The sequence below is a fragment of the Gadus morhua genome, chromosome 17, assembly GCF_902167405.1.
Source record: "Gadus morhua chromosome 17, gadMor3.0, whole genome shotgun sequence".
Classification (NCBI taxonomy): Eukaryota; Metazoa; Chordata; class Actinopteri; order Gadiformes; family Gadidae; genus Gadus; species Gadus morhua.
The window spans coordinates 11,036,668-11,056,582 of NC_044064.1; the positions used below are offsets into that span (position 1 = coordinate 11,036,668).

The 19,915-nt window shown below is 47.3% G+C and overlaps 1 protein-coding gene across 1 annotated transcript; it reads left to right on the forward strand.

Annotated features, from left to right (window-relative positions):
- Positions 1–353: 353 nt before the first annotated feature.
- LOC115529708 (mitogen-activated protein kinase kinase kinase 11-like) lies at positions 354–17,412 on the forward strand. Its single transcript, XM_030338681.1, has 2 exons — positions 354–2,283; positions 17,048–17,412. Exons 1-2 carry the CDS (start codon positions 1,527–1,529, stop codon positions 17,380–17,382), a joined length of 1,092 nt encoding a protein of 363 aa, XP_030194541.1. The 5' UTR covers positions 354–1,526; the 3' UTR covers positions 17,383–17,412.
- The last annotated feature ends 2,503 nt before the right edge of the window (positions 17,413–19,915 follow it).

Sequence of the window (19,915 nt, forward strand, 5' to 3'; positions counted from 1 at the left end):
TGAAAAAACTGAATGGACTTATTACTTAATAAGTATTATATAATTATTATTTATGTGGTGTGTCATTATTTGTTTGATAGTATTTTGTATTTATTATTTTGAGAGCCTCTACCCCAATTTCGTTGCACTTTGTGCAATGACAAGAGATTCTGATTCTGATTTAATTATATGTGACTTTGTAATTGTATATTTTTTACTTTATACATCTCTATTATTTTTATTATGATTAGTTATTTTGAATGTTTTCATAATACAAAAAAAAAGCCATCTCCCTCCTCTCTCCACCAGAGCGCCACTCGTTGTGTTTAGTTTGTCATCTGATTCTTTTCCTGTTGGGAAGAAAAAAGTTGCACAAACCCCACCCCTCCGTAGCGACTGTAGGCAGACTGAGAGCGGTCAGAGTGGCTGGCCAGCACACACCACCGGGGAAGGAGGAACACCACATAAGTAACGCTATGGCCTATATAACGTTGTGCTTCTCGGTTATCGACAACAATAACAACAACAACAACAACAAACGCCACCGTTCACGCCAATGAACTTTCGTCGCGCCTTGGACCCAGAAGAATAAGTTGTATCATAAGTTTCATTCTGGAAAGTATCCTGAACAAGTGTTGGATTTCTCCTTCCTGCCTGCGGCCAAATCTCGGAATAGTTACGATGTCCGCACTGGTATTGTATCGCTCTCTCTAAACGTGTATCTTCGTTATGCGTATTATTGTGAGGTGTTGGATGCTGCGGACGATCACATAATGGATACGGGTGAACGTGTTGAGAGGATGCGACCAGACGAGCCGACCCTGTTGTCCGAGGTGCTGTAGTGCTTCACGGGGGAATTGGCGAGGTCCGAAGGCTTGTCGTGGAACCTCGGCTTCGTAGAGCTTGAATGCCTCCTTTCCTGCTATTCTTCTCCACTTCTTGGCACTTCCTGTGCTGCTCAGTGCACTTAATGGCTAAAAATACAGACCGTTCAACCACCACGGACAGCTAAATGCACTTGAAACAATACGGTTGGATTGATAATGTGAACGTTTCCCAGTGGAGGTTGTCATTTAGCTGGAGGTGATATATTGGTCCCCTCCATTCAAATGAAGGAATAAGTGGAGCTTATCTATTGACGGTAAGGTGACTATGTAGGCTGCATATTGTGTTCAAACTATACATTGGGGAAGTCCCCATCCCATTAGTTTGAAGAGAGAGGAATTCAATGGGGACATTTAGCTCTTAAACCCCGTTGGCAGAATCCTTGACATTAATTGTTTTGTGGGACGATGGCTAATTTAGACAGACACTCAGGCTGTCAACGTTGGCCCGAGTGAAAGACGCTTGCTATTGTCTTATTCCATGAACCCTCTGTAGCCTACTACTCTGGCAGGGTATTCAAAAGCAGTCCGCTGGTCCCTGATGAACCAACAAGAAAGTCGGGAACCGGAGTGCGGCGCCACACAGAGTACTCTTTTGTACTTTATCTTCGACGCCCCGGGCCACAGAGTCAGACCCAGTCAAAACATCTGGCGGAGGGCCTCATGGAGCCGCTGAAGAGCATGTTCACGCTGTCCAACTGGAAGAACCTGGACCAGTCGCAGAAGGGCAACTTCTCCAACCCGGTGTGGACGGCCCTGTTCGACTACGAGGCGTCCTGCAAGGATGAGCTCACCCTGCGCAAGGGCGACCTGGTGGAGGTGCTGTCGCTGGACTCTGAGATCTCCGGCGACGAGGGCTGGTGGGCGGGCAAGGTCAACAACAAGGTGGGCATCTTCCCGTCCAACTACGGCTCCTTCAAGCCCAACGGCTGCGGCTTCGGCGCCCTGCCGGCGGGCGGCGTGGTGGTGGGGGAGCTGGCGCCGGCCGTGGTGAGCGCCTTCGAGCCCAAGGCGGTGGACTTCCGGGAGCTGACGCTGAAGGAGGTGATCGGGGTGGGGGGCTTCGGGAAGGTGTACCGGGGCATGTGGCGCGGCGAGCTGGTGGCGGTGAAGGCCGCGAGGCAGGACCCCGACGAGGACATCAGCGTGACGGCGCAGAACGTGTGCCAGGAGGCGCGCCTGTTCGCCATGTTCACGCACCCCAACATCATCGCGCTGAAGGGCGTGTGCCTGCGCGAGCCCAACCTGTGCCTCATCATGGAGTACGCGTCCGGGGGCCCGCTGAGCCGCGCGCTGGCCGGGCGCCGCATCCCGCCGCTGGTGCTGGTGAACTGGGCGGTGCAGATCGCCCGCGGCATGCTGTACCTGCACAACGACGCCATCGTGCCCGTCATCCACCGCGACCTCAAGTCCAACAACAGTGAGTACTAGGGCACAACATGGCTAACCCCAGCCCGCAGGGTCTTAACAACATTTACCCTGATAGAGTTTGGGGTAGTCCAACAACAGTGAGTACTAGCACAACCACAGATAACCCTAACCTGCAGGTCTTAACAACATTAGGTACTAGAAAATCTGACCCCTAGCATGTCTGACAACAGTAGGTTACAATCCTCCATGTCAAGTTCTAGCACACGACTTCCACAGAGACCTTATGTCTGAAAGGGTAAGGGGGAGGTGGTGGTATGCTACGAATGGCCTGCTTCTCCCTTTCTTCTGGTTCTTTAATGCTGACTTGTTTTGGGAGGTTGGCATAATAGCCCAAATGTTAATTTGTACGGCTATAAAGATCACCAGGTGTAACTGAATAATTGACTGTTGCCGCCGGTTTGGTAAACTATTTTCAGCATCCCCTATACAAGCAGTGGCGTAGAGAGTGACCCACTGTGTAGCTCTGCCATAGTCGTCTACATAGAAGTAGTACCCAATGGCAGCAACAGACTGCCACTAGACCAAGTCACGGGCAGAGGAATTAAAGTCCAGCAAAAAAAGTAAACGGCTGCCAGTTCACGCGCTATTGGTATCTCTCCTGCTAACCAGTGGAATTCCCCTGACTCGGCACAGTGCAGTGTTCTGAGTCAGCCGGCGATACAAGCACTCCCCAGTTTGCCACCATGTCGCGGATCACAATGAGGAGTGCAGGAAGTATTTGCTAAGTGGCCAAGAAAGGTGAGGAGGAAGCTCGGCAGGAGAAGAACACGATGTACCGGCTCCAACCCAGGCCAACAAAAAAATGAGGCCATTTTGCTTTTTCATAAGCAAACGTTGTTGGTGACAATGAACAACAATATACCTTTTCGTTTGTGTTTGCGGATTCCATGGTGATTATGGAAAAATACATTTCGGGATCACAATGACTATTAGGTTGTCATACATGCACAATTTGAGAAATGTGTTTTCTTAGTAAACGCGTTACTCAGTCATGTGAATGTCACTGGCCTGGCGGGTGCGTGAGAGCACACAGCTGACCAAATTCGATATTGTGAAAGCCCATCAAAAAAGAAGGGGAAAAAAACAGAGTCACCGTGACAACCAGCAAGACGTTTTTCTCTGGCAGTGGCTGGCCCGTGACAATGAAGTTGTAGTGTAGGCGAGGGAGTTGGACTCGCATATCTGATGATTATCATTTTATTAACACATTCTTATCTCCCTCTCTGGCCTGCCCTGGGCGAGACCCCACTGCCAGACACCCACACTGCACTACAGGGATTCCTAACTGTTGTTATGCTTCAAACTACTGCTAATGAGCTTGGTGACTATCTTTATAGAGTCAAACCTGACCCCCTGGACTCAGTCTCTAAATGCTTTGCTCAACAAGACACTGCTGACAATCTCCCAGGTTTTGTTGCTGAAATTGGGTTAAAAAAAAGAAAAAAGACCTGCCTTGCAAAACCAATCAGAAGTAAAGTCTGAAGGGCAGACATGCATAATGATGCAGCGATATGCAGAAGTCGTGTGCGCCACTCAACACTGTCCTACCCCATCGTCCTTCTTGTCCTTGGCTAAAAATAATTCATCAAAGTCGCCGGAAGTCCTAAATATCCCCAGTCTTGTGGACTGAGCACAACACACTCTAGTGATGGAACGTTGCTCGGGACATCCATTTCTTTTCAACTTTTCCAAAAAGCTCTCTCTGTTTCATGAAGGGATTGGCTATATTTTCAGTTGGTTCCACTAGGGAGCAGAATGGGCTGGGGCGGGGGGGGGGGGGGGACCTCACCCTGTAACGAGTGAGGTCCGGCAAGGTTTCCGTCACTCATCCATCCTCCGCACACACACACTTCACAGGGGGCCCTTTGGTTGTAGTACTTGTACTACAACCTGTACCTGTGTGAAGTCAGACGCGGTGAACCCATAGCCATAGTCTCTGGCCCTGCTGCCCTCCCTCCCCTCTGTGATGGGGTCTGGTCCCTCGCCTGTGTGTTTTCAGTTGTGTTTCTTCCTCTTCTCCTCTGGCCTGTCCCAGCTTGTCTCCCCTCCTGCATCTTTCAAGCTCCTTTTGTTGTCACCAGAGCTATATCCTGTTGTGGGGGCGGGAGCGGGAGGGGGACGGGGACAGGGCAGGGGTGAGGTTATATCAAAAGGAGCTGTGTTGGGTAATATCGTGAGGTTGCGTTGGAAACCGTCCGTTGACATCTCAAACACAAAGGGGATCTGGTTGATTCGCAGTATCGCACACTGTTTATAGGCAGCTCCAGAGAACTGTTTTGAAGTCTATCGTTGGAGTTTAGGGTGTCCGACTCCTATATTTTGCAGTCATCAAATTGTTGAGATTGAGTTAAAACACCACAGTGAGGCTATTTTTTATCCAAACATTTTAGCAGTGGAGGCCGGAGTCTAGTCATATGCTGGATTCAACGAGATCGCGACCACACAAGACTCCATCCTGCAGCCTTCAAGTCATGCGCTTGTGGCCGGACCACAGCGTTTCAGACCCGATCCACGTGATTGGTGAAGGACGGTGATGGACAGATGTTTCATCCAACCTCTTGCTGGGTAATATTCGGAAGTGGCTCCCCCTATTCAAATCGTTTCCAAGGGCCACTTCTCAGATGGTTTTGTGTAACAAACCTCCTGTAAGGTTGGGTCAGGAATGGATGGTATAATTGGTTGGGTGTTTTGACTCCTGGAAGGTTCGGGGTTCACACCTGCCTGCTCCTTAAAGGAGACATATTATGGTGTTTTCCCAACAAGTAAACATAGTATTTGAGTTCCAGAAAACATGTTTATGAAGCTGTTTGCTAGAGATCAATTTTATCTCCAGGGCTCCTGGAGCTCTATATTTCTATAATATAATATAATTTAATAATATTATTATATATGGGTATTTATATAATTTTATGTCTAATATCACGGCCAAAAGCTATGTGCACCTCGGATGATATTATTAATCATAAAGACTGCGTCTGACGTCTCTGGCACTTCCACAACAAGTGAAGATTCATAGTGGGGGATATCTCGGCCATGGTTGAGAAGAATTGGGGGAAAGCTATGATCTGATTGGAGGGAAGTGGGAGGTAATATTCAACTGTGCCTCCTTCCTATGTAGGCGGGTGCGCCGAAACTGACTCGCTCGTTTGGTAACTGTAGGCGGGGTACGTTCAGAAATGCAAATCTCACTCAAAAAATCATGTACAGACTTTTTTCAAAGTTTGTATGGAAAAGTGTTGTGTTCATAATATGTCCCCTTTAATGACATGTAGCTGAATTCACTGCATGGCCCTTTGGATAAAGAAGACAACATGGGAAATAGTAGCTTAGCTTAGAGACATGAGACCAAATGTGGGCATCATAGTCATCGTTAAAGGGGAACTCTCGCAATAATGGATTTAAATGAAGTTATCGCAAGAGATGGGCATGCTGATGCTTATGCTGATATGCTGCTATTGGTCAGGGAAGATCCGGGATTGGTTGAAAATCAAAGAGCCCAGCCTCAGCAGAAATGTCAATGTTGTTTCTTGCATGAATATTTTCTTTGATGTTTCTCTCAGTCTCTTGCTTTTTGCCATTTAGTGAACAAACGGATACATCCCTCGGCTTGTTTTCCCTCAGGCAAACCCGCGGGCGCGCGCGTGCATGCGTGCGTGCGTGCGTGCGTGCGTGCGTGTGTGTGTGTATACGGGCCTTCTGTTTGTGCTGTGTGCGATAACTGATGCACTCCCTTGCTCGCTCCACATGCACCGCACGCTTGCACTCCCATGGCGTTCCAACTCCCAAACTCCTTCTCCAACCCATCCACATGTAGCCGTTTCAGCTTGGAGATGAGTCGATTGAAACACAGATTGCACAGAAGGCATCCAGGTACAGGAAATAAGGGCATCCTCAACCCAGATACACTTCCTTCTACTGCAGTCGACTGTCTTTCCTGTGCGGATGACAGGAACCCAGCATGGTTTCAGAGTAACCTCCACCACCCCACTTTGATTCAATAAACTGGATTACCAAAATGGGGTGGGCTTTTGGTATTTCATTCAGTGTGTTTGAAGTGGCTAAGCCCCCCACTAGTGTCAATTACCCAACGTTGGTGAGAAACAAATCTCAAAGCCACTTGAGCACCCGAATCCTAAGCATTCCATGCCGTGAGATGGGGAAAAACAGTCTTGTCAGGAAGCAGCAACACCCATAACGCCCGTGGGGGAAAAGTAAATATGAGGAAAACATATTTTCTGTGTGCGTGTAAGCCGTGTATACATGCGCTCTGCCATTTAGACTGGCACAGTGGAGCAGAGGGGGAGTTGAGATGTCAGCCGCTGTGTGTGTGTGTGTGTGTGTGTGTGTGTGTGTGTGTGTGTGTGTGTGTGTGTGTGTGTGTGTGTGTGTGTGTGTGTGTGTGTGTGTGTGTGTGTGTGTGTGTGTGTGTGTGTGTGGTGCCACAAGGCCCCTGACTTATGAGTGGCGAGTGAAGTGTGTCATTTGTAGCTTAGCTCAGCGCTCTTTGATTTCCAGGCAGGAGGATAGTGTAGATGTTGGGGCTGTTCTACCCTTCCCCCACCACCCAAAGGTACTGAAGAGTCTAATGAAGGGTCTAGCTGTCGGCATCCTTGAGAGACACCCAAACCCCTACTTACCTGTCTGTTAGACGACTGTGTGTGTGTGTGTCTGTGTGTGTGTGTGTGTGTGTGTGTGTGTTTAAAGCAGAATGAAAACAAAAGCACATCAATGGAAGAACTCCACGGTAAAGGTCAGAGTTCGAAGGTTGCATGTTCTGCCGGAGGAACAGATAAGGACTCGGAGGAGGCCCACCTTGTAGGAAAACAACCCGGGGAAGAAGGTTGGGGCCATGTGGAGATGTGTGGCCCATTGTTTTCGTGCAATGGAAAAGTCTAGTCTGGGGGCACGGGTGTTTGATTTTAAGTTAAATGTGTCTGCGGTCTACCTGTAGAAATCCTTGAGCCAGATGTCTTCCCTGTACAACCTACCTGTCTCTGAATTCACTTTAAAGTCACCCTAGGGGGATTTCAACTGCTAAATCATGACTCAATGAATGATCAACAGTGCGGCTGCTTGGTCAAGGAGCCTAATCTCGGACCCAGCAGAGTTGGACGTTACAGCAGGACTTCTGGGGGGGAGGCTGCACAGAGCCTGGGCCGGAAACCAACATCTGAAGAGGCGGAGTTTGGCCTTGTTTCCTGTTTCATGACGGAGATTTCTACCCAACGGAAATGTATTTGTTTGAGTGGATGGAGCTTTCAGAAGGGGGCATAACTAATTGTACTCTACATGGTGTTGAAACCTTGACAGACAATTCTTCAAAGTTTAAAGATTTCGTCCAGAATTCTGCTCATCTTTAGACAATTTATATTAATCAGATGTTTGTGAGAGTGTAACTCACAACTCTCACTGATTTGTGAGAGTATAATGAGCCTTTTGACATCAAAGGCAAAAGGCTCTAGGGCCCAAACTGTTTTGTAATCCAAATCAACGATGCGGTCCAAAATAGGTTTTACATGTGTGTTGATAGTGAGTGTGATGGAACTGTGTGTAAGGGTGGTTTGGTCTTGTTTGTTTGTGTGAATGTAAGCAGGCGCCATGACGACTTCACTGGGGTAGAGATAAAAGGCTGGTGTGGTTGGGGAGGGGTGAGGTGGTGTTAGAAAGCCGGACCTCACAGGAAGTGGAGTGGATTCTAAAACTTGGCCCAAACTCTAGAACCACACCCACTTGCGATCGAACCGAGTGAAACTTTACTTTCACCGTGGAAGGATTCTTGGACCCGCTCCCTTTCCAGAATCACAATTTGAGTTTGCTTCCAATGCACGCGCATTGTTTTAAAAGTCACCCTATTGGCTCCTGCTTGGTTTTCCGATTTCACATCAATTGTAGACTGCTTCGTTAAATACTAAAGGGGCTAAGTGGGAAAATGCCAAAGGTGCTTAAAAGGCTGTATGCTTACGGTGCTAATGATGCTAAATGCTCAACACTCAAATCCCTTGTCAGCCAAACTTGAAGGATTAGGCAAAGGAAACCCCCCAACATTTTTATGATTTGACTTTGACTTATTTAACAGGATTTAACATAAGCCACATTTATGCCACATTTGCTTGCGTGCTCCCCCTCCAATCGATTTCCTTTACTCTCTAAACACGTTTGCTTCCAAAGGTGGTCGATGACCTCCCGGGTTGCTATGGAAACCGCAACATTCTGGTGGTATGAGACCATGGGTTAATAAGTGACCGTTTTCAAGAACAGCCCCCCCCCAACCTGTGTTTCACCTGACATGTTAGACTTTGAACACACATTCATCAACCCTAACAGGGAGGATGTCAATTAGACTATTCTTGTTTGTCTTAAATTAGAAAATAGGAATGCTAATTCTGAATGATAAGCATCACTCGTATTAAGTTTATAAGCGTTAACTTGTATGGATAAAGTGAGATCTTAAAACATAGTGGGACTCTTAACAGGAGAAGCGGCCTTGGTTTCGCTACCTAAGTTGATGTTTCGTATGTCCTAATTATCTTCCCCCTCCCTCCCTTCTCCATTTGAACACACACACACACACACACACACACACACACACACACACACACACACACTATTTGCCAGACTGCCTGTCAGCCCCTGGCCTCGACCTTTCTGCTGATAGCAGTGCAGGAGTGTGTGTGTGTGTGTGTGTGTGTGTGTGTGTGTGTGTGTCGGTCACGACAATGCTCCCGTTCTTCCTGGGGAAAGCCCCCGCCCCTGCCAGCATTCTCTGCTCGCCCACAGGCCCGGAGAGAGAGAGGGAGAGAGGGAGAGAGACATAGAGAAGTAGTGGAGCAGAGCAAAACATAGGGGTCAGCCAGTTTCACAGGAGGGAGAGGGGGAGGGGGAGGGGGGGTTCTAAATTGAGTTGGACTGAAGAGGGAGGAGCAAGATTAAGGTGTGCCAGGCAGGTAGCAAGGTAAAGGTACAAAGGCATTCTAGTGCTATTTGCTATTTGTGTTATTTGTGTCAACTATTAAGTTGACACATTTAGTTTAATCTGAAGTGACTGGCAGTGAATTCAGTTCAATGTCATTATGATGGGGTTAGCCAGTGGATACAGAGACAGGTCATTAAGGAGCAGGTAGGGGTTAGACAGTGAATACAGAGACAGGTCATTAAGGAGCAGGTAGGGGTTAGACAGTGAATACAGAGACAGGTTGTTCAGGAGCAGGCAGCATCTTGGTGAAACATTCCTATTGGTTAGACTGGGACATCAGGGGTGTGGAAGAACCCAGCATCTCTGGGCTGGGAGTTGAACATTATCCATCCCCTCGCTGGGTATGTCTTCTAGCGACGAACGATCGCTGCAATATAAGAACGAAAACGGCGTTGAGGTTGAGTGGACCCATCAGCTAAGCAGAGGTTATTAACCCAGGTGTGGATTGACGAGGCTAAACGCGCACGCACGCACACAAACACACAGCAGGTGCGACTGTTCTCTGATTGGGTAGTGGGGCGCTGAAGGGGGCGGGGCCCTAGCCAACGGGACGTGGATGAATGCGGTCCATTATCAGAGACTTCATTTCATCCCCTGGTTCTTTGTCTCTTTCACACCCACTCTCATCTCGCTTTGTGAAGTCCCATCGCATAAAAAACACAAAAAACACACACACACACACACACACACACCGTTACGTCACGTTGTTGCCTTGGCGACGGTGGCGACGCAATCACATGACAATCCAATGGATGGTGCTTCCTCCATCTCTCTGTCTCTCTCAGCTGGTTGTCTGAAGGAGTTGAGCGTGTGGGGCGAGACTCAGTGTCTATGGTGTCTTTGTGTACAGTATGGCGGGTGATGATTAATTGTAATGAACTTGCTGGCTCAATCGTCACCAAAGCCTGGAACAGGGCTGGGTGTTGTGTTGTCGAAATGTTCTGTATCACGAGCAATACCTCTACCTGGCTACCGACTCTGAGTAACGAATCACGGTTTTCTGTACCTTACTATGCTATAGTTTTTACTATTACTATAAAAAATACATACGTATAAAGATATATAGAATGGCCAATCTGCTTCAAAAATATTCAGCAGTTCGGTTAGGTTGCGTGTTCCATGAGTTTTGGTTTTTACCTTGAAAGTTTTGTACCAAGCTCTGCCGCGTACCTGCCACGAAAGTGTTCCGACATTTCTTATTTACTCTTTCTCTCTTTACTCTTTCTCTCTTTAACAAATATATATTTTTGTCTCTCAAATGGTTTCCTGGGACTATACCAGGGACCCTGAGATTTTCAGAGTTGTTGTTCAAAATCCATCCACAGGTTAGCCACAACCTAGCGTTAGCCTGGTAGCTCGTTCACACAAAGCCTTGCACACACAGACATACACACGCAGACGCAGACGCAGACACAGACAAAAACACACACACACACAGAGTTGCTTTGTTTCCCAAGCGACCGTCAAACAATTCTAAACAACCGTTGTCATGGAGACCTGCTGCCCCTGTAGCATTGTTGTTTTTTTTCTTTCGTTGATTTGTCCCAAGAGGAGAAGCATCAACATAACGTTTCAACATTCCATATCAACATTCCATATCAACATTCCCTATCAAAATTCCATATCAACAAGACAATCAGACTCAGGGAAGATGCAGCCCTGGTTAAAGGGTGACTTCTTTGCCGAACTAAGTGAATGCAGGTCGCTGCTGATTTTCAAATCAAAACAAATATAGCATATTGTAGCCTCATAGCATTATTGGCTAAGTCATATTTTGGCCAAATTGTGATATCTAACCTAAATCTACTCTCCTAATGCTGCCGATTCACTGCGCTTCATTGGCTATATCCTAAGCCAATCAAAGTCCTTTCCTTTCTTATTCCATGATCAATTATGCTATGAGGCGACATGCATTTGCATTTGCTAACACAATGATGAATGTCGACGAAATCAATAGCAGGTCTTCCTCAAATAGGTAATTTATTACACGTATTTGTGCTTTTAAAAGTTACCAATTCCTAGTTCATTACTTGAGTCAAAGAAGGGGTGGGTCAATGGTTGGTGCTACGGAATATGTTTGCAGAGTCAGCAAAAATGGAGCTGATTTACAAAGTTTTACAAAGCTTTGACGTCGTCCCCTATCCATCAATGAGTCGACCCATACTCACCAGGTCACCTCATCTCAGCAGAGCAGACCATTCTGAGAGAGGGGCGGTTGTTCGTAAGAGGTGAGAGAGGTATGCGATGAACACTGCGAGACATATCGAACACACTGCGTACCCAAGAAACACTCTGCAAATTCAAAATGCACAAGTGAACAGAGTGTGGATAGCCTAAACCTTATTTCCCCATAAGTAAACTTTAAAGAACTAAATTCCCTTGCGTCAGGCTTATCAGCGTCGTGAAATTATTTGATGTTCTTGCCAAGCAAACTGTGGAATGCCGTTTCAAGCTGCCGATTGAATCCACAAATTGACGCTAGGCATACAATGTAATCTGTAATAAAACAACTCAAACAGGCAATATCTTTCCTTTTCCACCTGTGTAGGCGAAGCCAGGCAATTAACATTCTATACTGCGGTACATAATGATGGTAGGGCGGTTTCATGGTCAACATCCGTGGACGCTCAAAGCGATTGTGTTGTCAATGGGCTGCATTTGCATAGTACTTTTATCCCAAGCCCTCTACAATATTGCCTTGCTCAGGGCACCGCGACACTCCTTGGCAACCTTGCGGTGACCAGCCAACCCGCTGTACCTCCTGAGCTGCTGCCACCCTGTTGTGGCGTTTGCGTTTGTGTTGCGTTTCCCCTTAATGAGCTCGTGTTTTGGGAGTTCTCAAAGCGTTTTGGATATGGCGGTAGGTTCGACACGTGCCAGCCATTGCAGAAAGCTCTCTTTGAGAGGATGCGACCACGCCTGGGTGAACTGAACTCTTGCCGCATCCAAGAAGTGATGCAGACGAATATAGCCCAGCCTGTTGTGTGTGAGATTTGCATATGAACTTCTCAGTTTGCACACGCAATCGTGTGTGTCGTCTGAGTTCTCCATTTCTGAACTGACCTCGGTTAACTCTGTCTGACGGATCCAAAATGGCTACCGTTCACTCAGCGGTGAGTGGTCGACGGGTCTCGTCTGTCCGTCCGTCCGTCCATCCTCCCCCCTTCGTCTTTCCCCTTTCCTTTCCTTCATGACCATCTTTCCTTTCCTTCCTTCGAACACCCACTCCCTTCCTCCTTCTCCATCTGCTTTATTCCTTCTCTTTTCTGTTGTTGTACTCTTCCCTTTCCGCTGGAGTCTGGCTGCTCCTCAATGCAAACAACACACACCCCTCTCTCTCTCTGTCAGTCCCTTCTTCCTCTCCTGTTTGTGTGTGATCACATGACACACCTCTTGACCTCCTCTTCCTGGAGCGTCTGGCCAGACGACAGGCCCAACAGGAAAGAACCCTGGACATTTGTATTTCATGTTGTTCTAGCTTTTTGAAACGGTCACCCTGGGAATTGTAGTTTTGTAGTCTCGTATTCACTTACTGGAAGTACTGGCTAATCAACGCCAACACCTGCCAGGAAAGGCTCATGTACCTTTCTAATTTCATGTTGTAGCTTACTTTATGAACACCCTGGGAGATGTCTTTTATTCTTGGAGTCACTTCCTGGAATGGTTTGTGCAAGCAGGCGGTGGAACAATGTGATTCTGTTCGTCTTTTTGGTCGCTTTACAAATGTGAACAGAACTTTGTGCTTTACGTCTTTTGGGTTAAACCAAAGAACAAATGCATCTCTACTAAAGCAGGGTTCAGTTTGGGGCACAGCCTGAGCTCAACCTGGTTCTAAAAGCCTAAGGCCTTTGACTTATCTCTATCTCTCTATGTATAATCTATATCTCTCACCCTCACCCCCCCTCCCCCAGGGTCAGAAGCATGGGCCCCAACATTGACTCTGACACCAGGAATTGATTTCCTGCCTTAGGGTTAAACAAAGTTTTCTCTTTCCCCCTGCCCGACTGTACACATAGGGGTGGGTTGGGACTCTGTCTTAGTGGGCCTGACTTAGGATCACAAGGCTTGTGTTAAAGTGGAGATTCACATCGCCGCTGCATGGTGCAACAGCTTTGGGTCTTTCTGCACCTGAAGTCAAAGAGAGGAAATGTTATTCCTCTTAATGTTCACCTTCGACGTCATGACATCCATAGACCTGGATGTAGCATTTAGCTAGGCATGGCTAACGACACATTGTTAGCGTGTAGCATTAGCAATGTACTGTAACTTCATTGTGCTGGAGCTTTGTCCCCTTACCTTGCCAACCGATCACACACACACACACACACACACACACACACACACACACACACACACACACACACACACACACACACACACACACACACACACACACACACACACACACACACACACACACACACAGGCCTGGTAGACAAAGCGACCTCCGGCAAAGCATTCCATTGTGACATCCAAAACGCTGCCACTGGATGTTCCCAGGCAGGATGTCTGCGTGTGTGAGAGGCTCCGTGTGTGCGGCTCCGTGTGTGCTTGTCGTCGTGGCTGCGAGAGTTCATATTTGTGTTTACTTTCATGTGGCATAAATATATAGATGATATTTATGGACTTCGAAAAACTCACAAAAAACTACAGGGGGGGGGGAGAGAGAGAGAGAGAGAGAGAGAGAGAGAGAGAGAGAGAGAGAGAGAGAGAGAGAGAGAGAGAGAGAGAGAGAGAGAGAGAGAGAGAGAGAGAGAGAGAGAGAGAGAGAGAGAGAGAGAGAGAGGAGAGAGAGAGAGAGAGAGAGAGAGAGAGAGAGAGAGAGAGAGAGAGAGAGAGAGAGCTTCCCCATAATCACTTGCATTCCTTCCTGTGCCCTGCATACTCTCCTTGGTGTGCATGGCTAGTCCTGTGCGTGTGTGTGTGACCTTGTGTGTTTGTGTGTGTGCGTGCATGTGTAGAGGATACATGTTGTATATATGCATGTTGCAGGAAATCATTCCAAACGTGATCATGTGATTTTGAGTCAATGTCGTTTGTCTTTGTTATTTATTATTGTCCTCTCTGTTGTCATCTTTCTTCTTCTCGCCTTCTCCCTTTCTCTGTGAGCTGTTGTTTGTTTATCCTACTGACCTAGTGCTCTGAATCCTATAGCTACCCTGCGGTCTCTTTTCAGTGAATTCCATTTAGAATCGTTGGTTCTGCAACGCTATCTATCGTAGCTACTCCAATATGTGATTGCATGCTTGAGATTGTGGTTAGCCTCACCTTGGTAAAAAAACATTTGCAAAATGATTGAACATTAAGTCATTTTGGATTAGGCAATCCAAAAAATCTATTTAGATTGTTGTCTATTGTTCTTCAATTTATTGTTGAATCTATTGTTTCAACATCTATTGTTCTTCAATTGTTCTCTTAATTTCTAATAAGGAAGTAGACCTTTTCCACCGCTTCTTATGGTGGCAAATGTTATTTTCTCTTTGCTTGTGGCTTCTGTTTACCTTCTAAATGCATCTTTAATGACCCTGCCATAACCCTGTTTCTGCTTCTGCGTCATCCACATACTCCATACTGCTTCATTGAAGACTTCCAGCCCATTGTATTACAATGTGGATCATCTTCATCATCGTCAGCGTCTTCATGATCAGAGTTCAGCAGGTTGCGTGTTTAACCGAAGGAGTCATGTAAGGGAGGCGTGAGACTCAAGGGAAAGATCACGCGGCAGACACCATTGGTGATGGCGAGAGAGGAGGGAGAGAGAGGGAGGGAGGGGGAGGAAGAGAGAGAGAGGGAGAGGGAGAAAGAGTGAGATGAATGTAAGAGATCGTTCCAGATTTGCTTCTCTTGATATAAAATTATTTCAAGAAAAGCAGAAGAGGAACTGAGAGTAAAGAGCGAAGAAAGGGAGATGAGCAGAGTGTTGTTTGTGTGCGGTTGTTTGTGTGCGATGTGTGTGTGTGTGTGTGTGTGTGTGTGTGTGTGTGTGTGTGTGTGTGTGTGTGTGTGTGTGTGTGTGTGTGTGTGTGTGTGTGTGTGTGTGTGTGTGTGTGTGTGTGTGCGTGCGTCATGTCGAGACGTCGAGTAGATCCGTGTAACAATGTCTCTTTCGTTCGCCCCCGCCATCCGTAGAGATCCTTACAAAGGAAAAATTGTCTGCATCCATGTGGTTTCTTCCTTCCTCCCTTTATTCTTCACCTTTCCTTCCTTACTTTCATCCTCCATCGTCTTCCTTCCTTTCTTCCATCCATTCTGTTTCTGCTATTCTCGCTTGCACCTCCTTTCTTCCCTTTCCTCCATTCCCACTTCCCCATCTCTCTCTCCCCTCCCTCCTTCTCTCTCCATGCCTCCCTCCCTCACCCTTAACTCTCTTTTTCTCCACGTCTCTTCCTCTCTCTCCCTCCTTCCCTCATCCTTTCCTCTCTTCCTACCTCCCTCCCTACCTCCTGCCCTCATCCATAACTCTCCTCCTCCCTCCCGCCTTTCCTCTCTTCCGAACATCTCTCCAATACTCCCTCCCCCCGTCTGTTTCCATCCTCCCTTCTTGACACATACTTGACCGTGCTACTGTACTCCCTGGACATGAAGGCCCTCCTAACCACCTCTGGAAGGAGGGAACGCCCATTCTGTGTTCCTCAAGGTTTACAATGGGATTAAGGGACTTTTCCCTCTTCTTGGAAGGGTTTCATAATAGATGGCGCCGTGAAGTAGCCTGGCAAGCCAGACCCATATCGGAAAGAGATTGGGTCTGGTCTCGTACGGTGGCAGTGTGGGCGGGATAAAACGGTTGTCTTTCAAGTTCCCTCTGCACGCAATAGGATAGCGCTACAACCAATCAGAGCAAGGAAGAAGGTGACGTATTCAGAGCGACGGAAATTTCCATGAGGAAGTGTTGTGAATGGTGGGTAGAGAGAACGGAGACTAACGAGGAAACTTTTACCGTATCCGGTCGGCAAAACTCCAAATACATCTTTCTTTTCCAGGAAAGACTTCAGTGCAGTTCTTTGTTCATTTCCCAAAGAAAATGATAACTTCAAGTCTTGAAGAGTCGCGGCCAAAGCCGAGTCGAAAGACAGCTGTTCGCCAGCAGCAGCAGCCATTATTGTTTACCTTTAACACGGAACCGTCGCAGCTCTGTCGTCATTCGGCTCGATTCCGCCCCTCACGATCTGATTGGCCTGTCCCATTTTCTGTTTCTAGCAGCGAAAAACGACGACAGAAGGCTAGTCCTCCCTGGCTGCAAATTAAATTTGCTGCTGCTAGGGGCCTCTAGATTTTTAGGCTACCCGTGAAGCCCTTTGAGGCTGTAAATGTGATTTGGGGCTATCCCGGTAATTCCTATCCTCGGGCTCAGGAACCCCTTCCGGGGCCCCTGATATGCATGCGGGGTCACAGGAGACCCAAGAGCTAGTATCTGATGATCCATTTGAACACACTATGTTTTGCTTAAAGGGATCATGGCTATTACCGGGAGAAGTTGTATATTGTTGGGTAAGATCAATTTGTTTTGATGCAGATGCACAAAAGTTAAAGTTGGGGTGGACTATTTCCCCTTAAAAAAATACACACAATTTTAAAATAGAAAATAATGTACAAATATTTATCCAGCCGTTTCCGCAATTTCTATAAAACATTGAATGAATAAATAGATTTACTTACTATACTTAGAAATCGCTTATAACGATAAAAATTCGATAAATTGCACAGCCCGACTCCCTACCTCCATCCTCCCTCCCCACCTCTCTGACATGTCTCCCCCCCTCTCCCCCCTTCTCCCCCTCAGTCCTGCTGGCCCAGCCCATCGAGGACGAGTGCATGGAGGGGCTGACACTGAAGATCACGGACTTCGGCCTGGCCAGGGAGTGGCACAAGACCACCAAGATGAGCACCGCTGGCACCTACGCCTGGATGGCCCCCGAGGTCATCAAGGCCTCCACCTTCTCCAAGGGCAGCGACGTCTGGAGGTACGCATGGGGCCCCCCCGCTGGGGGTCGGGCGGGGCGCCGCGGGTGGAGCACGCGCTGGGCGTCCGAGCATGTGGGGCGCAGAATGACTAATAGGGATGTCCGATATTGGCTTTTTTGCCGATATCCGATATGCGATATTGTCCGACTCTAAATTTCCGATTCCGATATCAGCCGATACCGATGTCGATATTTGGGTTATTTATTTTTCCTCAAACCTAATTTAGGTAACATTACATATCTCCTGTTGTGGAATTAACACAACATGCTTAATGTTATTGTGATGCCCCACTGGATGCATTCTTGAATGTAACAAGGCTTTCCAAATGTTAACATTGTCTGTGCAAACTAAGAAAAATACTTCAACTTAATTTAAGGGAAAAGTGCCATGTTTATTTTTATTTTTTAATGGTCTCAGACAACAGTTTGGATTACACTCTCCCTGAGATAATCTTGACAATGCCCACAACAAATAGGGCAAACTTGACTTAACAAATGATAAAACATTGTACCTGAACAACTATGTGCAACATAGCAGTATGTTTCTTTAACTAAAACTCAATAACCTTAATTGAATAAATGCACAAATATGAGTCAATTACAATGTGCACTGTACTGCACAATTTTGAAAACATTTATTTGAGCTATAAAAAAAAAAATAAAAAAAAAAAAAAAAAACGGTTTTAAGGCAAAAAAAATCCGATACCGATATTGACCGATATTACATTTTTATGCTAATATCGGTGGGCCGATAATATCGGACATCTCTAATTATCAATGATGAAATTATTGGTTAGGTTTTTTTTTTTGGTCATTCGAAACAACGTGAGCGGACTTCCTCTCTTAGATCGCAGACTGCGGCCACTTTTGATTGGTCGGAGTCGGCCCTTGGTGGGGGGCCCCCCCCTGTTGTGCAGCAGGGGTCAGTGTTGATGTTCACAGTCGGGACACCATCAAAAGAAACAGACGAGTTAATGAAGAGAGAGGGAGATGGACTGATGGCGAGGGGATAGGGAGAGGAGGGGGGGGGGGAGGGGAGAGGGGGGAGGGGATAGGGAGAGGGCTGGAGGGGAGGGGTGGACATGTGACGGCTGCTTCAAAGGACTGCTGTATGCGCTGTGTGGAGGGAGACGTGTGGCTGGGCACACTGTCCTATTGTGTCTACTACTGGCACGGACGGACGGACGGACGGACGGACGGACGGACGGACCGGCTTGCCGAAGGGCAGACGGAATGACACACTCCTTCGGTGTGTCGTTTGATTGTGTGCACCTTTTGTGTAGATGACATGACGATGTGTTTGCGTCCACGTCTCCAATATGTGGTCAATTGTGTGACGTCACGCACACACTCACTCACTCACTCACTCACTCACTCACTCACTCACTCACTCACTCACTCACTCACTCACTCACTCTCTTTCGTCTCTCCGTCCACCTGTACGCCTCAAGACGGCCGCGGGTGTCAATAAACCAATCAGAAACCCTAACCCTAACCCGTTGACACACACGTCACACGCACGCGCGCACGCACGCGAGCACGCACACACACATCTTAGTTTGATAAAGGCTGAACAATCGGATTGAATTCGCAATCAATCAGGTATGAAGTAAGGTAGTAATTATGGTGAGGTATTAGACATTCAGATTACCGTGTTTGCATGACCACTTAGCCCGTCGAGGATACATCCAAATGTTCTGTTCATCTCTTGTTTATGCATATAAAACTCTTGTTTATGCATATAGGCGATCAGCTGTTTTACCTTATGCTTTCGTATCAGTCGTTGACACATTGGTGTGCATGTTCACGTATTGAGTCAGCCAATCAAACGGACCAATCGGCCCACCAAGCGGTCAACCAATGGGAGGCGGCCACGGCCACTGCAGGCTCCGTGCTGTCTGTGTGTGAGGTCTCTCTACGGTGGAGCACTAGAGCCAGCCAGGACCCTGGGCTCTGTGCTGTAATAAAGGACTGTTTTAGCACCGGAGAGACGGAGAGAAAGGGGCCACTTAGCAGGCGTGCGGCTGCCTTCCTCCAGGGTGGGGCCGGGGGCCCCACGTTACTACACTACACTCGACTAGAGCCTGGGAGGGGCCGGGGGGCTGGCAACACACACACACACACACACACACACACACACACATGCTCACATGCACACATGCGCAAACACATACAAACCACAGATTCAAAATGTATACGGATTTAAGATTTTTTCAGCCACTCTGGGACGAAAGGAAACACGCGTGCGTGCGTGTGTGTTTGTGTGTGTGTCTCCTTGTATTCTGGAGCTGAACATTTGTTATTCCCTGTATATGTTGAAATCAAATGAAACAAAGGCATTTTCCCAAAGTGTGTGTGTGTGCGTGTGTGTGTGTGTGTGTGTGGTGTGTGTGTGTGTGGTGTGTGTGTGTGTGTGTGTGTGTGTGTGTGTGTGTGTGTGTGTGTGTGTGTGTGTTGAGTCTTGACTGCATAGACAGGTTTTCGGGCCACTTCACAGCAGACAAGCACATGCAACCAGGGGGCATAAACAATTAAAACAAACAACCTTCAAGATGGCTAGGATTTGTTGTGCCGTGAACTCGGCAATCCCAAAAGCCAGGGATATTACTTTTTTTTTTTTACACACCATGGGGTGATTCCCTATACTAGATACAAGAAATTATTTATTCAAAGGCTGGATTTGAGTT

What these genes read in the sequence shown, in the direction of transcription:
- LOC115529708 (XM_030338681.1), top strand. Translation starts at nt 1,527, where the DNA reads ATGGAGCCGCTGAAGAGCATGTTCACGCTGTCCAACTGGAAGAACCTG. An exon ending in CGACCTCAAGTCCAACAACA is followed by an intron (nt 2,284 to 17,047) that starts GTGAGTACTAGG and finishes TCTCCCCCTCAG; the next exon opens with TCCTGCTGGCCCAGCCCATC.